This window comes from Eubalaena glacialis, chromosome 1 (assembly GCF_028564815.1).
Source record: "Eubalaena glacialis isolate mEubGla1 chromosome 1, mEubGla1.1.hap2.+ XY, whole genome shotgun sequence".
NCBI classification, from domain to species: Eukaryota; Metazoa; Chordata; class Mammalia; order Artiodactyla; family Balaenidae; genus Eubalaena; species Eubalaena glacialis.
This window is the reverse complement of record NC_083716.1, coordinates 233820928-233843464: the sequence shown is the minus strand read 5'-3', so window position 1 is coordinate 233843464 and position 22537 is coordinate 233820928. Positions and strand designations below refer to the sequence as shown.

Sequence of the window (22537 nt, the reverse complement as noted above, 5' to 3'; positions counted from 1 at the left end):
AACTGAACTCTGCAGTGCAGAAGAGCCTCCCTGGCCTTGCTGCAGTCACACCAGGGGTTTGTGGTTAGAAGCCTCGAGCTGGAAGCATGACAGGCCTTTCGTGGCCAGCGCTTTCTTTCCCTCTGGGTCCTTGCCTTCTCTCTGCTCCAGTTCCCCACTCCCAGTCCTGGGTCTGCAAAGCCATGCTAGCTTGCAGTGAAGCCCTGGCACCCCCCCTCTCCCCGCTCTACCTGTTGGCAGGTTCCCACTGCTTCATGGGGTCCTGGCTGGTGAGGCTCTTCAGGGACTTGGGTGCACTGGACTCATCCCGCTCCGTCTTCACAAAGTCTGCAAGAAAAGGGCCAGGAAAGAGCATGTGAGAGCGTGCAAGGGCCCAGCTCCCAGGGTTTGGGCCAGGATGGCGGAGAGGTTTCCCCTGGCAAGCGGAAGCTGGAAAGTGAACAATGGCTGCCTGGGGGCAGATTCTGAGACCTTGTGTGAGTTTGGTGATAGATTAGTTATGCCTGCATGGCTCCAGAGGGAGGAGAGTTGGCATGTGTGACCCAGAGTTGTCATTTCATGCAATTTCCAACTTGTTGGTGTCAGCAAGGGATAAAACAGACAAATATTTCTTGGCAGATCTGAATAAAAGAAACACAAGAGCATTTGGTGCCCAAAGCCAACCTGTTCACGAGCTTAATGGGGAACTGGGACCCCGTCTTCATATCTGACTCTGGCTATGGTTGCAGGGGTGCCAAGTCCCCCTCAGGTCTAGATTCTGCTAGAGAAAGGAGCTCCCAGAGGGCAGAAGGAGGAGCCCCATCCAAGGGAGGCAGCACCCGTGATGGCCCAGGGCCTTCCCACGAGCAGGGGGTGTCAGACCGTCCCACATCTTGCTGTCTCACTGTTTGTGTGAGAGGCGGGACCCCATCACGTTTACAAATTTACGTGAGTGAACCTGCGCTTTTCCCTTGGGCCAGCCACTTCCTCGGTGTGTGACCTTCAGCCAGTCACTTAACCTCTCTGTGCCTCAGTTTCCTGATCTACCGAACAAGGGTAGCACCTGGCTCTCAGAGCTATGGTGAGAGATAAATGAGACAACGTTTATAAGTTGATCATTTCATAGATCAAGTAGAAAATTAAAGCCCGACGCATTTTAGGCATTGTTATTTGAGTGCTTTTGAGCAAGAAGTAATGCAAAGAAGAGAAGGAGAAAATGACCTCTTGCCTGTGTGAAATGGAAGGAAGACTGGGGCCGGGCAAGGGTGACTGTGGCTGTGAGATGCTGTGGTTCTGTAGGGAGATTCTCGAACCTGCTAAGGGTTGGGCCAGATTGCCTCTGAGATCCCCTCCGATGCTGCATTTCTGTCTGAGGCCACAGCAGAGACACTATTCCGTTCCTGTCCCCGACCCAGCAGCACTGAAGAGGGAGCAGGGGAGGGGTCGTGCCCACTTACCATAGAGCTTCTCCCTCTTCTTGCCTTGGGAGGTCTGCAGCTTAATCTCCCCCCGGAAGTGACCCATCATCTCTCCGTGGTGGGTGAGAGGCGTGTAGATGGGGAGCTGAGTTTCCGTGGCCTCTAACCGTAGAGCAATGCAGCCCTCGCCTGGGGAGGTGGGGAGACAGCAGTCATGTCAAGACACCACCCCCCCACCCAGCCCCGCTATTTCACCGGAGAAACACCATGCATTTGGCCTGGAGATTTAGCTCTCCCGTCCAGAGATGATCCTTTGCGACAATGGCCAAGGCAGGGATTATGGAACAAAACTTTCAGAACAACTCCTCAGCAATTTGGGGAAAACATCTCAAACCTTACAGCAAAATGAACTCCATGCAGATTAGTGGACATAAAAAAAAGTAAATCATAGAAAATCCGGCAGAAAACCAGAATTAAACACTAATCTGATTGCTGGAAGGAATAACTTCCCAAGGTTTGAAGCAGTGTGAGAAATGACAAAACAACACTGACAGATAGGACAGAAAAGTTTAAAACTTCTGCACAGAGAAAAAACAAAAATGGAAAGAGGACTGAGTGGGAACATTAGTTGCAGCCAGCTTCACGCAGAGGGTATTTTATCTGAACTCCTCAAAATCAAATCTCCAGCAGATAGATGGGCAGATAACCCCACAGACATTTTCCACAAAAAGAAGCGTAGATGGTTGATTTCAGTACATGGAAACTAGTTCAGTCTGCTGAGCCATCAAAAATGCAAATTAAGGCAGCAGTAAGGGACTCTCTCACAGACATGAAATTAACAAAAGTAGAAGCAAAGGATACCCAGTGCCAGCAAGGATCTGGGGAAACCTGTACACTGGGATGTGGCAAGGTCCACAAGGCAAGACGGAGCCTTCACAGCCATCAGTTGGATACCGAGCACCAAGAACCACAAACATATGTATACCCTTTAGCCGGCAAACACGGGAACTTGCCCTAAAGAGACGACCCAAAAGAATAACAAATGTAGCCAAAGGAGAATAAAAGATGTCCACAACGAAGAAAAGAGAACCCTCCTCCACTGCTGGTGGGAATGTAAATTGGTGCAGCCACTACGGAAAACAGTATGGAGGTTCCTTAAAAAAAAACTAAAAATAGAGTTGCCATATGATCCAGCAGTCCCACTCCTGGGCATATATCCGGAGAAAACTCTAATTCAAAAAGAAACATGCACCGCAATGTTCATAGCAGCACATTTACAATAGCCAAGACATGGAAGCAACCTAAATGGCCGTCGACAGACGAATGGATAAAGATGTGGTATATATGCACAATGGAATATTACTCAGCCATAAAAAAAAAGAAATAATGCCATTTGCAGCAACAAGGATGGACCTAGAGATTATCATACTGAGTGAAGTCAGAGACAAATATCATATGATATCACTTATAACTTATATGTGGAATCTAAAATATGATACAAATGAACTTATTTACAAAACAGCAATAGACCCACATAGAAAAAAAACTTATGCTTACCAAAGGGGAAAAGGGGTGGGGGAGGGATAAATTAGGAGTTTGGGATTAGCATACGTAAACTATTGATACTATATATAAAATGTATAAACAGCGAGGTCCTACTGAATAGCACAGGGAACTATATTCAATATCCTATAATAAACCATAATGGAAAACAATATGAAAAAGAATATATATATATATATGTACACACATATAAAACTGAATCACTTTGCTATACATCAGAAACTAACTCATTGTAAATCAACTATACCTCAATAAAAAATAAAAATGTCCACAAAGAGATCCATCTCAGCATTGTTGATAACACTAACAAAAATAATTTGCAGAGCCTCAATAGTAGTAGTAAGGAGTACTTTTAAAAATGAGGATATAGTAAATCCATGGAATATTATGAAGCCATTAAAAGCAACCATCATGAAGGCTGGGTCGGAGGATCATGGAAAATGTGTATCATCTAATACCAGGTGAGGAAAGCAGAATATAAATGGTGTCTCTATGATAATTATTCATATAGAAATCTATGTGTGCCTATGGATGAACATGGGAGTGTGAAAGCAAAATAAAAATGATTGCTGTAGCAAGGAATGAGACTGCTGGATGATTTTTTCCTAGTTATTAGTATGATATGCTGTTTGTCAGTATGAATACCAAGAGGAGGAGACAAAGGAGAACTACAGTGTTTGAAAAGAAAATGGAACCGTCAGACCTGTGTTCCCGTTTCCTGCCAGCAAACCTCCCGACACTCTGGCACCCACGTGGATCCTTTCTCTTTGCTCCAGTACAGTCCTCGGGCTCTGCCCGCCCCTGCCCTGGCTCAGGGACCCTCTTCCCAGTGCTGCACTGGGAGGGAGTGGAGGGCACGATTCTGGAGCTGGGCTGCCTGGGTTCAAGTCCAAGGTCACACAGCAGCTTGTCAAACTCACTCAGTGGCTGTGTGACCTTGGACAAGTCACTTCATTTTCCCACCTCTGCAATGAGGGTGGTGATGGTACCTACGTCCAGAGCCTGCACCGTGGGTGACAGACACGCATGGGCACCCTTCCTGTCTGTAGCCTCTTTCTGCTTCACGGCTTCCATCGATCAGCATTAACCCCCCTCAAATTCCTTCCATTGAAAACAAACACCCTCCCTGGACCCAGCTGCACATCCTGGTCTCTCATGCCCTCGGCCTCCTCACCCCCGCTCACTCCCTCGCCGTGCACACGGCTCTCCCAAGCCCACAAGTCCCCAGGCCCCTCTGTCTGCAGGACACTGGTCTTTATTTGGTTGGATCTCTCGGCCACATTTGCTATCACAACCACGTCGTCTTGAACAGCTCTGACAGCGTCCCCGACCCCAGTCTTTGGCGTTCCTCCCACTTCTCTGGCTGAACCGTGTTAGTCTCCTTTGCCTGCTGCTCGCCACAGCCAGCCCAGTTCAGGAAACGGAAACATTAACCCCAGCAACTCGAACCACAAGTTCAGGGCCATCCTCGACCCTCTTCCCCCGATTCCCGTGGTCAAACAATTTCCTTTCTCAGTACCTCTCCATTTTAACCTGTCTCTCTTTTTTTTTTTTAACCATTGCTACTTTCATTCTGGCTCCCTCATCTCTCGTGTTGATCACTGCAAACACATATTTCTAAGATGCAAAGTTGACTATGTTACCATCTTGCCTGACTCTTCTGTGGCTCCCTTCCGTCCCCGGGATACGATATCTACCCCTAGCCTGGCTTGTATGGATCTGGCTCCAGACTCTCTCTGGCTACCTGCCCCCTCACTCCAGGCTCTAGCTGCGCTGAATGTACCAAGTGCAAGGGCAAACCTGAAGCCATGGACAGGCTGAAGATTTTACAGAAGATGGTGTCTCTCTAGGAGGACAGTTAGTGGGGCCACAGGCGTTCTCAAGCCTGCCTTGTCTGGGCGCTGAGCAATGCCAGGAAGACCTGGCTTCAAATTAGGGCTCAGCCAGTTACAACCTGTGTGACTTAGGCAAGTCACTTCACCTTTCTGAGCCTCAGTTTACTTATCGACTAATTGAGAGAATAGTATCTGCTTCACAAGGTCATGTCAGGATAAATCAAGTAATACGTGCAAGCACCTGGCACAGAATCTGACACAGGAAAGGCTCCATAGATGGGAGGTGTTGTGGCTGCTTGCTGTCAGTCCCAGGAGCCTGATGGGGTCGGAAGGATAGCTTTCCAGTTAACTGTCCCTCTGGCAGCACCGGGATGGGGAACGGAGCAGCCGGTGGGCTTTTGTGAAGGAGATACCACTGCTTCCCTTACATCAGAGGCCTCGATCAGCAGGTGTGGCACCTGCAGCCCCTGTCCTGGGACCCTTACCGTAGGATTCGTCACTGTCAGAGGACTTAATGCTTATCAGGATGTGCTGGTCCAGCAGGTACTCGGGGTCAGAGATGATGGGCTTCAGCTGCAGAGAGAAGGGCACAGGATTAGCTTGGACAGGTGGGGGACACGTGGGTGAGGGTTGCCAGCCCAGAGGAGGGGAATGCGTGGGAAAAAGGACTGTAGACGTTCTTTTTAAACAAACTCGAATCCCTGATTTTCTTGCCCCAGAGAGCAGGAAGGAACCCATGTGTCCACCCTGCATAGCAAGGTGGGGTTAACCCCGTCACACTGCACCCCGGCCCGGGGGAGAGGGCCTGACTCCAAACATGCCTCACGCCCCTGCCTCCCTGCCTTTCCTCCCCCTCCTCTGCCCACCCCAGGATCAAGGGGGATGGGGCCAGGCCGATACACAAACACTGGTGGGACCAGGAGCCAGGTCTGAACGCACCCCACTCCCTGCCCCCCAGCAGGGTACAGCCCTCTCCTCGGCCCCCTCCCGGGATGGAGCTGCCTTGAAGGGGGCACCATGGGGCCTGCCCTCCGTCTGGGCAGGAGGCCTGTGTCCACCTGCAGCGGAGCCCCTCGCGTGGGCCTGGACTGTCTGCAGCGGAGCCCCTCGCGTGGGCCTGGACTGTCCTGTGGGCTGTTGGAGGGTGGCTCAGCGAGGGACAGACACACATCCTGGATTCACTCCTACATGCTGGCTATGACTTGTGACCTTCTCACACCTTAAGGCTGTTCCTCGTGCAGACCCCAACACAGTAGGGCCTAATGAAAAGGTCCCAGGCTGCCCCTTTCCTTCCCATCCACAGATACCAAGACACCCCTTGTGCGGGCCTCTGGGTGCATGCTGACCGACAGGATGGACTCCATCTCCATTCAGAAAGTTCCAGAACGTCACTGAGGCCGCATGACCATGAACAAGCCTCTCTGATCTGCCTGTGGTCCTTTCTCTGTAAAGTCACCTGGTCAGATGAGGCACCCTCTAGATCCCTTCCACAATCCATCAGGGGAATCGAAATTCATTTAGGAATATTGGGGCCACTAGGCTCAGGCCCACGTTTAACCACTGCTGGGAAGGGCGTCATAAGCCGCCTTGAAAGAGAGGCAGCCTCTCCTGCATTTGGCCCGTGGGAGCCCCACTCCCTCTGGTCAGGCCTGGCCGGAGCTCTGCCACTGGCCGGCACCGCTGGCTGATGGACGCAAAATCCTCCCTGTTCTTGAATTACCTTTGGAAGGGTCTCGCCAAACTTCACTACCAACTCCCCTTCACTTCCTTCTTCATTTTCTCCTTCCTGACTCTTGACGAAACCTGTCCGAGGATAAGAAGGCTGGCTTTCAGAAAACAGCACAAGAACCAGACAGAGAAGGCTCCTTGGGTTGTCCCACCAGGACCAATGAAGATACCCTCCTTCCTCTTGTATCTGTAGGGGCCACAGCCTCGTTTAGGAGTCAGGCTTGTTGGGGATTCTGTTTTGGTGCAGGGGGTGGTCATTTGCCAACACGGTCTAATTATTTTTAGGAGACTCAGAGAGATTCCCCTCCTTTTTGGCTCCTCTTTGCAACAAACCAGGCAACAAAGAAATCATCACATCACAGGCAAGGAGATTAGGAAACATGATGGTTCACCCCACTCAAGATAGCAGCCTTTTGAAATGCTAATTTAAGCTTCCTAATATGCTGTTTCCATAGAAATGTATGCAAATGCCTTGATATTTTATTAAAAACACCCGCACAAAAATCCTCATCATTTTTGGAAGTGCTCTGCCCTTGCTAGGTGAACTGGGACCTGGAGACTTCCTGGAGAAGGCAGATCTGTCACCAGCCCAGGCTGGGTCTGAGGAGGAAAGAGGGTGGGGCAGCACTGCAGCTGGTGGCACAGGTGGTCCTGTTCCCAATTTCTGGAAGCATCTGTCATCCCGTCACAAAATGCCTCCTTTTGTGGTGTTGATTTGCCAGCCTCTCCCCTCCAACCCCCCGCCCCAGACCATCTCAGCAAGGCGAGCTAGAAACCACACAGATGCCCTCACCGTGGAACAGCTTTAGACAATATGCCTAGAAATGTCACCTAGAAAGGGTGTTTCCTAAACACAGTTTGTGCAAACTGCTGCTGGCTGTTGGGTGGCCGTCCATCTCTAGTTTGCTTTTGGATGCTTGGACCACCTGAGAAAGATGCCTGTGATGTAGGAAAGAGCAGAGGACCCCGGGGAAGAACAAGCGATTACCAGCAGCTGCTCTGGCTCCAGCGCTGGCCTCCACAAGCTCTGGACCTTTGCCCAAGACTCTGGTTGAGCTGGAGCCCCAGCTTGGAGGACCCTCGAGTGGGCTAAACTCTGCCCGGAGGCGCAAGGAGAGGGTCCAGCTGCCCAGCTGCCTACAAGGGGCCAAGGGGTCTGTGCACCAGTGACTGACCCGTCCCTGGGGCTGGAGCAGCAGTATTGCAGGATACTGGGGGCCCCTGTAGTAACTGGGGGTCCCCTTGTACCGTCCACCTGCAGCCCCACTCTGTGACCCCCCTTTGAGGCTGATCCGTAGTCTTTCCCAGAGAGCGGAGAAAAGCACCATCAATGACAAGGCTTTTGTGGAAGGGCCGTGCCTGTCCCCCTAAAAAAGGCAGTTCAGCCAGCACGTACTCTCCAAGCAGCTCGAGTGGAACTCCAGGTAGAATTTGGTCTGGGACTTGGTCTTCAGTGTGGCGTAGCACCTGAGAAACTCAACCTGCCCTTGGCTGTCGACAGTCCCGGGGCCTGGAACAGGTGAGAACAGAGATTCGGTTCCACAATGTGTCTGGAGATGGAGCGTTTCAAACCAGCCCCCCGACACCGAGCTCCTTCCTAGGGTCCAGGGAAGTTGAGAGTCTAAGTGGAAGGAGAGGTTTCTCCTGAAATCCCACCACCCACACCAAGCATCCCCGATGATGGTAACAGCCTCTCTGACGAATCAAAGCTGGTTAGGGTTACGCTCAGCTTTGCCACTAAAGCTGTGTGGCCTTGGGCAGCGCCCTTAATGCCTCAGCCTCCCCATGGGTTCTTGCAAAGAGAGCTTGTGTAATGGCTCAGGCGCCTGATACCCTAATCTGTCTCATTTCTAAGTTTACGTAGTGAGGGATGCCTGTTCCCCCTTCCTCAGGCAGTTACTCCTGCTGCTTACTCTGAGCTCCTATGCTCACCTGTACCCAGGTAACTTGCAGGTATGCTCTTCATTTACATGATGCTTTTGCAAGTGTCCTTAGGCTGGCTTTGAACAGTGTTCTGTCCCTCCATATAAATTCTGAACCACCAGAGAGCAGGGATACACATTCCCTTCCTCTATCCCTCCCATCCTTTCTGCTTTCCTTTCTTTTTCTTTTTCCCTTCATTGAAGACAAACTGACAAATATAATTGTGTATACTTAAAGTGTACAACGTGATGACTTGATATACATATACACTCTGAAATGATTATCAAGATCAAGATAATTAACACATCCGTCACCTCACATAATTAACCATGTGTTTTGGTGTGGTAAGGATGCTTAGGATCTACTCTCAGCAGACTTTAAGTGTACAATGCTGTATTATTACCTATGGTCACCAAGCTGAATTTTAGATCCCTGGAAATTATTCATCTTATAACTGGAAATTTGTACCCTTTGACTTACATCTCCTCCCCGCATACCCCACCAGCTCCTGGCAACCATCGTTGTACTCTCTGAATGAAGTTCGCTTTTTTTTTTAAAAAAAGATTCCACGTATAAGTGATACTATATATGTATCTTGTACTTGTTTTTCTGTCTGGCTTATTTCACTTAGGCTTCCTTTCTTTTTTTAACTCCCCAGCACCAAGGCCAGGCTCTGCTTAGGTAGACGTTCAACCAACGCTCAATCCCAGTAATCGGTGTTTGTGAGCATCTGCTGTGTGCCGAGTCCCAGTGGAGGGAGGGCAAGGCTGACCCTGGGGATGTGATGAGGGTCCTCATCAAGGGTGTGATGCATAGGCTGCCCCACCAATGCTGTAGGAACTCAGAGGCAGGAGAGATGGGTGGGGACTGGAGAAGAGGTGGAAGGTTCTGGAAAGGCACAGTGACCAGAGCTAGGAAAGAGACAGGATGGTGGGTCAAGGCTTGTGTGGAGAGTGGAGGTCACACTGCTGGGGCCATGGATGTTAGACCCAACAGCCTATGGGCAAGAGTGTCCCAGAAGACAGGGTTCCAGCCTCACCTACACCCCTCAGGGCACCAAGGACACAAAGAAATACAGGCTTTTCCAACCTGTATTGGGCCCTGCACTCAGCCCTCCTAAATGATGTCTGCTGACCATGGAAGTGGGGGGTGGGCAGAGGAGGTGACAACATGGCTCCCCGGTCACCCAGACCCAGGGCTGGACATGCCACAGACAACACCCAGACCCCTGCTGGGACAAGGCTGGCCTGGCTACCAGGGCCGAGCTGGATTATTTGAAAAATTACCGGCAAATCTATAGAGTATTATTAACTCTGATGTTTCCCCAAACTCAGTCACCCGCATTCTATCTTCACAATTTTTACCGCCTACCACGCACGTGCACTAAGATTGACTTAACATTTTCTTTAAATAGACTCACTTCTAAAACGTAAATAATCGTATTTAAATAAAAAGGTATATCATAAGACTAAATGGAAAACCAGTGCTTCTTGCCTTACACAGAATAGTCATATTTAAAACATATTAAAATAAATGCCTTACTAATAAATGTTCATCCACGTCCCACCCGGAATTGTCTTTGGTGGCACATGTGCCACACCTTGGAAAACACTCATTTTCCCAATTTTAAAGACTGTATTAACATTGAAGCTTAAAAAAAGCTGGCATATTTGCCAAAGAGAGCAAGAACATGCTCTGGACTGAAATCATGATACGGTTTGGACATGAAGGGACCCGATGGATGGACTGTGGACTTGCCTGGAAGGATAAGCCTTTATCTAACACAGACAACTGATTGCTGCAACCAGAAGATGAGCACCCAGGCCTTCTGTTCGCATGGAGAACAGAGGGATGGACGCCACCCACTGCTTACCGTTCTTGGAGACAAACTGGGAGGTGACTCCTGCCTCAAATGTGGCAAAAACAGGGCTGTGGTCACTTGTCATGATGTCACTGGTGCTGCCTGCAGGGGAGGGAAGGAATTTCTGAGCAGGGAAGGAGAAACCCTTCTGGTCAAGCCAAGGATGGCAAACGCACGGCAGAAATCAACTTGCACTTATGGAAGCCTCCAGAAGTTTCATGGTTTTGTACCTGTTGACCTTCCATAACCACGCTTGAAAGTAGTGAAAGAGTGGGACCCTGTCTCCTCCATGGCTAATTGTGGCTGTAGTAGTTTTTCCTAAAGACTTGGGAGTTTTTAAATATATAGATGATTGCGTGTATGAACTGTGGAGCTTTTTCTGGTCTAAGCATTTTGTTGTATTGATGAGGCACTCACAGCCCAGAGTGGGATGGGGATTTAGCGTCACTGAGCCCATCAGTGAGAAATGGCACCTTCCATTGAAGGTGCCATTTTGGGAGAGAGTGGAAGGCAATAAAGTGCATACACTGAGTGTAGACGACTTTTTTAAGGAGCTTGGTGCTTAGATGAGAAGGGAAGGCAGCAGAGCATGTTTGGAGGGGGTAAGAGAAAGAGCTGAGGTCTAGGAATCCTGAGTCCTAAGTGCTTTTGATATGTCATGTGGAAATGTCTGGCTGGGTACTCAGGGCTGGAGATTTATCTTCAGATTTGGAGTCATGACGTTAGGTGGAAGCAGAGGCCTCGAGGACGCTTTGGCCCCACAGGGAAGACATGAAGGATGACAAGAGGTAAGGATGAAACTCCAGGACACACCCAGCATCAGTGGGCAAAGGAGACACAGCACAGGAGACCGAGAAGGCAATAAACAGATATAAGTCCTTCCCAATACAGCTTTTACAAATCAGCAAAGAAAAAATAAACATACCACTCCTCTACCAACCAAAGGATATCGGCAGAAAATTCACAAGAGAACTATAGATGGCCAATAAACAGGAAAAAAAATTGCTCGCTTGCAAACAACCATCAAAGAGACAACTTGAAACAACAGTGAGATGGATGGAGAAAGAGAATGAGAAGAAGAAAGACAGTGGCATGCTGGGACTGGGGACAGTGGGGATGCTGGGACTGGGGACAGTGGGGATGCTGGGACTGGGGAAAGTGGAGGTGCTGGGACTGGGGACAGTGGGGATGCTGGGACTGGGGACAGTGGGCATGCTGGGACTGGGGACAGTGGGGATGCTGGGACTGGGGACAGTGGGGTTGCTGGGACTGGGGACAGTGGAGGTGCTGGGACTGGGGACAGTGGGGATGCTGGGACTGGGGACAGTGGGGTTGCTGGGACTGGGGACAGTGGGGATGCTGGGACTGGGGACAGTGGGGATGCTGGGACTGGGGACAGTGGGGTTGCTGGGACTGGGGACAGTGGGGATGCTGGGACTGGGGACAGTGGAGGTGCTGGGACTGGGGACAGTGGGGATGCTGGGACTGGGGACAGTGGGGATGCTGGGACTGGGGACAGTGGGGTTGCTGGGACTGGGGACAGTGGGGATGCTGGGACTGGGGACAGTGGGCATGCTGGGACTGGGGACAGTGGAGGTGCTGGGACTGGGGACAGTGGGGATGCTGGGACTGGGGACAGTGGGCATGCTGGGACTGGGGACAGTGGGGATGCTGGGACTGGGGACAGTGGGGTTGCTGGGACTGGGGACAGTGGAGGTGCTGGGACTGGAGACACTGGAGGTGCTGGGACTGGGGACAGTGGGGTTGTTGGGACTGGGGACAGTGGAGGTGCTGGGACTGGGGACAGTGGGCGTGCTGGGACTGGGGACAGTGGAGGTGCTGGGACTGGGGACAGTGGGGTTGCTGGGACTGGGGACAGTGGAGGTGCTGGGACTGGGGACAGTGGGCATGCTGGGACTGGGGACAGTGGGCATGCTGGGACTGGGGACAGTGGAGGTGCTGGGACTGGGGACAGTGGGGTTGTTGGGACTGGGGACAGTGGGGATGCTGGGACTGGGGACAGTGGGGATGCTGGGACTGGGGACAGTGGAGGTGCTGGGACTGGGGACAGTGGGGATGCTGGGACTGGGGACAGTGGAGGTGCTGGGACTGGGGACAGTGGAGGTGCTGGGACTGGGGACAGTGGGGATGCTGGGACTGGGGACAGTGGAGGTGCTGGGACTGGGGACAGTGGGGATGCTGGGACTGGGGACAGTGGAGGTGCTGGGACTGGGGACAGTGGAGGTGCTGGGACTGGGGACAGTGGAGGTGCTGGGACTGGGGACAGTGGAGGTGCTGGGACTGGGGACAGTGGGGATGCTGGGACTGGGGACAGTGGGGATGCTGCGACTGGGGACAGTGGGGATGCTGGGACACGGGACAGTGGGGTTGCTGGGACTCGGGACAGTGGAGGTGCTGGGACTGGGGACAGTGGGGTTGCTGGGACTGGGGACAGTGGAGGTGCTGGGACTGGAGACAGTGGAGGTGCTGGGACTGGGGACAGTGGGGATGCTGGGACTGGGGACAGTGGAGGTGCTGGGACTGGGGACAGTGGAGGTGCTGGGACTGGGGACAGTGGGGATGCTGGGACTGGGGACAGTGGGGTTGCTGGGACTGGGGACAGTGGGGTTGTTGGGACTGGGGACAGTGGAGGTGCTGGGACTGGGGACAGTGGAGGTGCTGGGACTGGGGACAGTGGGGTTGTTGGGACTGGGGACAGTGGAGTTGCTGGGACTGGGGACAGTGGGCATGCTGGGACTGGGGACAGTGGAGGTGTTGGGACTGGGGACAGTGGAGGTGTTGGGACTGGGGACAGTGGAGGTGCTGGGACTGGGGACAGTGGGCGTGCTGGGACTGGGGACAGTGGAGGTGCTGGGACTGGGGACAGTGGGCATGCTGGGACTGGGGACAGTGGAGTTGCTGGGACTGGGGACAGTGGAGGTGCTGGGACTGGGGACAGTGGGGATGCTGGGACTGGGGACAGTGGGGTTGCTGGGACTGGGGACAGTGGGGATGCTGGGACTGGGGACAGTGGGGATGCTGGGACTGGGGACAGTGGAGGTGCTGGGACTGGGGACAGTGGAGGTGCTGGGACTGGGGACAGTGGGGATGCTGGGACTGGAGACAGTGGGGTTGCTGGGACTGGGGACAGTGGAGGTGCTGGGACTGGGGACAGTGGGGATGCTGGGACTGGGGACAGTGGAGGTGCTGGGACTGGAGACAGTGGAGGTGCTGGGACTGGGGACAGTGGAGGTGCTGGGACTGGGGACAGTGGAGGTGCTGGGACTGGGGACAGTGGGGATGCTGGGACTGGGGACAGTGGAGGTGCTGGGACTGGGGACAGTGGAGGTGCTGGGACTGGGGACAGTGGGGATGCTGGGACTGGGGACAGTGGGGATGCTGGGACTGGGGACAGTGGGGATGCTGGGACTGGGGACAGTGGAGGTGCTGGGACTGGGGACAGTGGGGTTGCTGGGACTGGGGACAGTGGGGATGCTGGGACTGGGGACAGTGGAGGTGCTGGGACTGGGGACAGTGGGGATGCTGGGACTGGGGACAGTGGGCATGCTGGGACTGGAGACAGTGGAGGTGCTGGGACTGGGGACAGTGGGGATGCTGGGACTGGGGACAGTGGGGATGCTGGGACTGGGGACAGTGGAGGTGCTGGGACTGGGGACAGTGGGGATGCTGGGACTGGGGACAGTGGGCATGCTGGGACTGGAGACAGTGGAGGTGCTGGGACTGGGGACAGTGGAGGTGCTGGGACTGGTGACAGTGGGGATGCTGGGACTGGGGACAGTGGGGATGCTGGGACTGGGGACAGTGGAGGTGCTGGGACTGGGGACAGTGGGGATGCTGGGACTGGAGACAGTGGGCATGCTGGGACTGGGGACAGTGGGGTTGCTGGGACTGGGGACAGTGGGGATGCTGGGACTGGGGACAGTGGGGATGCTGGGACTGGGGACAGTGGGGATGCTGGGACTGGGGACAGTGGGGATGCTGGGACTGGGGACAGTGGGGATGCTGGGACTGGGGACAGTGGGGTTGCTGAGACTGGGCTAGAAGGAGAGCATGGAGCAAAGGGCCCAGGTGAAAAGCTTATCCAGGCAAGGAGGAGGGCATCCCTTCCCCAAGACAGGAGGCAAGGTGTAGGAGGGGCAGCAGTCTAAAGCATGTTTGGCCATTGGCAGGAAGAAGTCAGTGAGGATCTGGTGCTGTGTGAAGCAGGAGATGATGGAGGAGCAGGAGTCAGGCCGAGTGAGGGGCTACAAGTTTGTGGTGGCAACAGAAGAGGAGAAGTTAAAGGGTGGACAAGCAGAGTTTTAAAAAATGTTCTTAAAAATACTTTAGATGTGTATTGACCGTGATAGCATTAGCACTACAGTAACTGTGCCTGAGTCCTGGGAGGTGGACTCCTACCTAGGTGGCCTCCCTATAACCACGACCTGTGGGTCCACCCTCCCACAATGAGTCTGGGCTTGGCCAGGTGACTTCCTTTAACCAATAGGACATTAGTAAATGTGAGGCAAGCAGAGACCTAAAAAGTACTTCCACATCTGGGACTGTCAGCTGGGAATGCCAGGACCAGGAAGCAGCAGCCTGAACTAGCCTGCTGGATGATAGGCAAATATTAAGGTAGTTGTTACGCAGCAATAGATAACTGATACATGCTATTGATGTCACCACCATGAGACTCAAGCTCAAAGTTTACCCCCATTTCCTGAGCTCTGGACATTCATCCCCTTTTCTTTCCCAATTTCCTGCCCACTCACAACTCATTAAACCCTCCTCCAGCATTCCATGAAATACTGTTAGCAAAATTCCCTACCTCTTCAAACTTTCCCTTCATGTTTCAAACCTGGCCCTTCCTGGAAGTCGCTGCAGCCTCCCAGGCGAGGCCTGGCTTTCCTCTCCCTCCCTAATGCACGGCCCAGACAGGGAGCAGCTATGTCCTCCTAGCTCCTCAATGCCACTTGCAGATGAGTCTCCCTCCTTCTTTCTAAAAACCTCCATGATAGGGTCGTTTTGAAAACCAGATTTAGGCTCAAAAAGCAGTAATGCCACAAGCCACCACTTTCTCCTGAATTTCTGCAGAGGGTGGCTGGAAGGCAGACTCGACTGCAGAATTGGCAGGACTCGTGGAGCTGCAGGACGAGGGACAGAGGCAGCGCTGAGAGAGGACTGGGGTGATGGCCGGCAGCAGGAAGGGTCACAGGCCTGGAGAGTGCGGGTGTGGATGGGGTATGAGGAGGGGACATACAAGGGAGGAGGCTGAGTGCAGAGGGTGGGATGTGGGCCTTTGTAGGTTTTGAAGCAGAACAGTTCCTTGGCTGTGGGAGTGGGTTGCCTTTCCGTGCATCTAAAGGGGAGTGAAGTCCCTCCTGGGGACAGAGCTCAGAGGCCAGGGGACTGCAGGGTGCGTGCCTTAAACTAGCCTAGGGTAGCTGCTCTGGTCCCTTCTGGGCAGCAGAAGGCATGCACACAAGAAAGGAATGGAAACCAGTTCAACTTTATGGGACCTGAATTGAACGTGGGGATTTGCCGGTCCCCACAGAGGGTGGGAGCCAGGAAGGTGGCCACTGGGCAGCAGCAAAACCTCCACTCTGCGGGGGTGAAACGGGGCTGGATAACTTTTCCATAATTATTTATTTTAATATTGCATCTTGTGTCTTTGTCATCAGTTTAACCCAGTTTATCTTTAAATCTCCCCCAAACACGTGTGTGTACTCATGATATGCATTCGGTTGAACCATATGAATTTCCATTAGGTAACGATTTTTGATCTATGAAAACACCACTTTTATATGGTTCAAACCTAATAGGCTCTTTTCAAAAAAATAAATCTAGATTTATTTTAAAAAGTGCTCCATAATTCAAATGTTTCCCAAACCAGAAGATATTTATTCTGTTGCAGCCCAAGATGGGACAGGATGCATCACCTCTTTAAGGTCACCTGACTGGGATTGCAGGGAGTTCTCCCATTTAACAGATGGACAGACTGGAGTCCTTTAGTTTAGGGCAGTCAAACCTCTCAACTTGCCACTCACCGTAGGACTGACACACCACGTGCACCAGAGGGTAAGACTTCCAGAGGACTCGGTCACACCAGGAGGGCAAGTTGTACTTCATCTGCAAGTCAAAGTCAAAGCTCTGTAAAATGCATGCTACTTTAAAAGATACATCGTAAAAGAAGAGATCGAGGCATTGCATCTGTAATCCTGGATTCATCTGCTGCTGGTTTTTATAGGATTTCCCCAGAGGTGGCTTTAAACCCTTTCCGCCTGCCTTAAATCCTGGCTCCACGGCCACGCCCCACACCTTCAGACACCTGGACTCCTGTTTTAGAATGAGATCGATTCACCTGGCTGTGCTTCCTTACCCTCCTCACGATTTCAGAATCTCTTGTATTTTTACATTCTCTTACTTTCTTTTTCTGACTCAGATGAACCCCTCTACCTGTATGTTCAACCCAGCCACTCACTTTAATAACACACTCCAACTACCCCCCGCACCCATTCATTCGCCTATATACTTACCATCCATCCACACACTCATTCACACATCCATCCATCCACTTACCTACCCGTCAACTCACACATCCATCCCTCATCTAACTAACCATCTATCCATCCATCCATCCATCCATCCATCCATCTATCCATCTATCCACTTACCCATCCACATATCCATCCACCCCTCCACATACCCATCTAAGCTTTCAAACAATATGTACTATGATGAGCCCTCTCCAAGCTACACTGTGAGCAAGATATCCACTGGGTGTGATAGACAAGGCAAACTGGCAATGATAACAACCCTCCTTAAGGAATATCATTTTCCACTTAAGTTCGAGCTCTTTCTCCTCTGCCTACAAACATAAAAGTTTTCATCCTAAAAGAGCCTTCAATTACTTTTCTCTTTTCTTCTTTTTGCCAATTTTCTTTCAAGAATGTTCTGTTTTCACTGCCTCTACTTCTGGACGGCCCATTTACTCTTTTTTAACTTGAGGAACAACCTACATATAGTAAAGTGTAGTAATCTATACTGTATGGCTTGAGGATCTTTTACATTTGTATACGCCCATTAAACCACTACCCAGATCAAGATATAGAAAATGTCCATCATCCCAAAGGGTTCCCTCAGGCCCCTTCCTTGTCAGTACTGTCTCTGAGAGGTAAACGCTACTGGGGCTAATGTCTCCATTGATTAATTTTGCCAACTCTTGAACTTATAAATGGACTTATTCAGTATATATTCTTTTGCATTTGGCTTCTTTCAACCTTCTTCACCCTGTTGCTTGTATAAGTTCTTTCATTTTATTGCGTAGTTGTATTCCATTGTATGTATAAACCACATCGATCTATTCTAATGTTGACGGAAATAGGGTTGTTCCCAGTTTTTGGACATTATAAACAAAGCTGCTATAAACACCCTTGTTATCTGTTGTTGGGTGAACAAATGCACTACTTTCCCTCAGGTATACAACAAAGTGGAATTGCTGAATAGGGTAGGTGCATGTTTAGATTTCACAGATGCTGCCAAACTATTACTTCTTTTTTTTTTTTTTTTTTTTTTTTTTTTTAAACATCTTTATTGAAGTATAATTGCTTTACCTAGTGGCAAGATGGGAATAAAAACTATTACTTCTTAACACTGCAGTTCTCAGCATCGGCTGCCCCGGTGAATTGCTGGTGGAGCTTTACAAAGACCCAGAAAGCAGGGCCCCACCCCTGGATCTGTTGTATCAGAACCTCTGGGGAGGAGGTCCAGGCATCTGTATTTCTGAAAAGCTTCACCAGTAATTCACCTGCACACTCTTGGTAAAGATCCACCCTTACCCTCTTGCGGTCTGGATTTCACCTCCAAGACTCTATGTCAACTGTTCTTTTAGTGTCCACCCAATCCCTGAACCCAAGTCCAGCTGCTTGTGCAAGGTTCCAATGACCACACACGTTCTCCTTGACTCACATTCCATGCTGGTGACCACTGATCCTGGCAAGTCTCTCAGCCCCGGCTTCTGTGATGCTGCGAGCTGCCTGCTGGGTCCTCCCACCACCTACACACACGGTTTTTCTGTCTCCTTTGTTGTCTCTGCTTCTTCCTCTCCTCTCTCAATGGAGATGACCCCCAAATCTGTCCACAGCTCTTCTATTTTCATCGTCCATGTACTCCTTGGCGACCTCACCTACTCCCATGGATCTGACCATCTTCTCTGTGCAGACAACTCCCAAATCTACAACTCAGCCCTAGTATCAGTCTAGTATTTTCAGCTGCCTTCTGGGTGTTTTCTCTGGGATTTTCCAGTCATGTTATACAGTAAATCTGAAAACAAGCTCTATTTTTCCCCTCCGAGCCAGCCCTGCCTTCTGATTTCACAGTTTCTATCAACGTCAATCAGATCTATCAACATATCCTGCTTTCCTCCTTTTCTTTCATTTTCACGGGCTCCCCCCAGCTTCAGGCCCAGTTATTTCTCAGCTGGAGCCTCCATACTGGCCTCCTCATTGGCCCCCTGCATCATCCTCATCCTTTACACTGACGCAGACCAGTCTTCTCTGTGTATCACTGTGACACCACTAGCCCCTCAGCAGAACTTGCAGTGGCTTCCTGAAACAGGTGCCCATCAAATAGGAGAAGACGCTTTGCCTGGCATCAGGGACCCCCCTCTCTGCCACCTCAGGCCCCAGTTTCTTTCTCCTCATATTCAAATCCAACCAGACCATCCCTTCACTGCCTCCAAATGTACCCCCAGGGACCTGCCCTGAGGGTGACTTTAAACCAGACGAGCCCAGGCACACAGCAGCCAGTGGGCACCTCACAAGGTGTCCTGCCCCGGGTCTCAGCCTTGTCACGGCAGCAGTCCTGAGTCTGCTCTCCTCCTCTCAGTGTGTGTTTTTTTCTCTCTAACTCCTACTTTCTTCTGGCATCTCCCCAACTCTTGGCCTTTCTCTCCCACTTCCATCCAGTCTCCCATGTGCCCCTGAGTCCAGGTCATGCCCAGAATGTTCTCTATTTCCCCAGGTCTCTAGTGGCCCCAGGGAAGCTCATCACTGCAGCACCTCTAACCCCCAGGACCCGGCATGGGGCTGGCTCCCCTGGGTTGGGCCCCAGAAGGGGATGGATGCCAGAATTTCCTGCCTTGGCATCTGCTCCGGCAATTCTTTCTACCTGAAGTGGATCAGGCCCCCTCAGCCCTTGTCTTGTCGAAATCCAAGCACCCTTCAGGCACCCCAAGTGGCCCCTCTTCAAGAAGCCTCCCCGATCCTTCCCTGCCCTGATGGTCATTTCCCTCTGTGACCGCTCCTCACAGCATTGGGCATCGCATTATATTCTATGTCTGGTTAGTTAGTTGTGTATTTATCTTGTCTTGTCTTTCCTACTATAAACTCTTTGAGGGCAGACATCTGACTCATCTTTGATCTCCCACGACCTAGGACAGTGCCCAGCCTATCAAAGGTCATCGGTAAATATCTGTTGAACAAGAATGAAGGGATGCTTTATTACAGTTTCCGCAAACACTGTTCCGTGGAGCACAAACGGTCTCAGAAGATATTAATTGATATTTCATGACCAATTGAGTTTGGCACACGAATTTTCCCATAGAGAACCACATGCTCATAAACCTGTAAAGGCTCTGATAAGTCCTGCAGCAAAGAAGCTTGTGTAATGATGACTGACTTGGCAGATTAGCAAATATATTTGAGTACAGGACTTAAAAAAGAGACAAAATATACAAACAGCTCATACAGCCTAATATCAAAAAAGCAAACAACCAAATCAAAAAATGAGCAGAAGACCTAAACAGACATCTCTCCAAAGAAGACATACAGACGGCCAACAGGTACATGAAAAGATGCTCAATATCACTAATTATTAGAGAAATGCAAATCAAAACTGCAATGAGGTATTACCTCACACCGGTTAGAATGGGCATCATCAGAAAATCTACAAACAATAAATGCTGGAGAGGGTGTGGAGAAAAGGGAACACTCTTGCACTGTTGGTGGGAATGTAAACTGATACAGCCACTATGGAGAACAGTATGGAGGTTCCTTACAAAACTAAACGTAGAGTTGCCATATCATTCTGCAATCCCACTCCTGGGCAAATATCCGGAGAAAACTCTAATTCAAAAAGATACATGCACCTCAATGTTCACTGCAGCACTATTTACAATAGCCAGGACATGGAAGCAACCTAAGTGTCCATCAACAGATGAATGGATAAAGAAGATGTGGCATACATACACACACACACACGCACGCACACGCACAGACAGAAGCGTCATGAGGCAACTCCTTGCAGTGTGCATGTCTGGTTGCCCAGCCTCTCCTTAGGGGAGGGTTTTGCTCTGTGACACGATCAACATGTGATTTCTAGTTTTATTTCTTTTTTTGCTACCTAGTGGATGAGGGGGCTCTTCACTTCCCGTTCACCTTTATGGGAATGGACAAAAGAGGGGTGAGGTGTGCAAGGGGGGTGGAGACAGAGGGCGGGGAAGAGGACTCACCCCTGTGGCTTTCTGCTTAGTGTAGGCGTATTTGTCCCGAGTCAGTCTTTCAAAACGGTAAGTGGGGGCGAATGTGATTTCTTCCTCCTCTGAAACCAAACAAAACCACGGTTTCAGTTTTGATTTCCCATGTTTCACGTCTGGCCAAGCTTCCCTCTTTTCCAGGCGTAATCCTCCCCCCGGTGAGGATACTTGGGAGAAGGGGAGACAGAACGCTGGAGCGGGAGGGCCCGCGAGAGAAGGATGGCGGTTCTCACCGAAGTGCAAGAAAACCTTCTGCTCCTTTCTCTCCATGAGCAGCTGGTCGTGGGACAGGAGGGCTGCGTACTGCTGCTGCTTGATCTTCTGGATGATGGTTTCTGCCTCCTGGAGCAAAGACACGGCCAAGCCACCGGTGAGACAACCCTTTCACCAACATGGTAAGAGGCACATCACCACCTTCCTGCCTGGCGCGCCAGGACCCGCGTCCCCGAAGCTGCGCTAGACCCTGGTCCCAGGGATGTTGGGCTGGTGCTTGTTTACACTCAACCGTTGTATACGGACAACCCTGCAATCGTAGCGAAATATCAACTCAGTAACATAAACTCCTGGCTCTTCTAACTCTACAGAGGGATACTATTTTTGTGCACCGACTTCTAGCATCATTTTTATAAGGCTTCCCTAGATGGGTAGGTATGTCTCCCTTGCTGTCTGTTCTCTCTGTGAGACAGCCTGTTGTAAAGCCATGAAAGGATCTGAAACCCCAGCCCCCGAAGCTATGGGCACCGGGTCTCCGGGATCCGGGCTCGGACTCCGAGAGTCGGTGTGATATCGGTGGGGTGTGCTATCCTTGGAATCCGGCTGTCCTCTCTCCTGAGACTTACGTTGCCTCTGCTCTGGCGAATGCACCTGGCTGACCTCCTGGGGAGTGAATGGTTGGACGGCCCCTTAAACTGTGAAGGGTCAGGATTTGTGGGGCCTCTGTCCACCCCTCTCCCCTCTGCCTGCTCAGTCAGGAGGGAGAGAAGGAAAGCTCCCGAGGAGCATCCTGTGAGGGAGGGAGTGGCCGGGGAGGGGGAGGGGGGCACAGACGGGCCCTAAAAGCGGCTGTGCCAGTGACAGGCCGAGGAGGCCGAGGGATGTGGGAGGGCTGGGAAAACATCTGGGAGGGGAGTCCGAAGGCCTGAGTTCAATCCCAACTGTCAGAGGCCTGTAACCGACCCAAGGCCATTTTCTCAGGCCGCTTGTGCTCCAGGAGCCTCTCCCCCACGGAAAATCAGGTCCGTTTCTGCCGTCCCCTCTCCCCTCACAGACAGCAGCGCCAAAGTATTCCTGGTACACAAGGGGCAGACGGTTCTCCTCCCATGCCTGGCCTCTGCACCATCTTTCAGGAGCAACCGAGTCTCGCTCCAGGCGTGTCCTGGGGCCATGCTTGCCCACTCCCTTCCCAGGGAATCTTTTGCCCTCCCTGAGTGAGCAAGGCCATCTGTGCCATGTGGCCCCTCTGACCGCTGCTCACTGGATGGGCATCCAACTTCAGGAATGCCTTCCTTAGGCTGCCCGGTGACCCGCGATTCGGGGAGAAAACGGAGCTGGTCTCTGCAGACTTCAGCCTTTCCTGGGGACCTGGGACTGGAAAGTCGAGGGGCCACTTTTGGTTAGCCAGAGGACCAGAGCGGCAGACAGGTGGTGAGGAGGGGTGGCCGGGACAGTTATGTGGCAAGTAGGCGTGAGCAGAGGC

At 51.5% G+C, this 22537-nt stretch overlaps 1 protein-coding gene across 1 annotated transcript in view; it reads right to left on the bottom strand.

Annotated features, from left to right (window-relative positions):
* INPP5D (inositol polyphosphate-5-phosphatase D) overlaps positions 1-22537 on the bottom strand; it is a 133334-nt gene that overhangs the window by 8644 nt on the left and 102153 nt on the right. Inside the window, exons 17-25 of the mRNA XM_061205985.1 lie at positions 21075-21183; positions 20818-20906; positions 16355-16436; positions 10320-10409; positions 7920-8033; positions 6516-6598; positions 5281-5368; positions 1437-1586; positions 231-327 (exon numbers count right to left, since the gene is read on the bottom strand). Of these exons, the coding sequence (XP_061061968.1) occupies positions 231-327; positions 1437-1586; positions 5281-5368; positions 6516-6598; positions 7920-8033; positions 10320-10409; positions 16355-16436; positions 20818-20906; positions 21075-21183 (902 nt within the window). The remainder of the gene's footprint in view (positions 1-230; positions 328-1436; positions 1587-5280; positions 5369-6515; positions 6599-7919; positions 8034-10319; positions 10410-16354; positions 16437-20817; positions 20907-21074; positions 21184-22537) is intronic.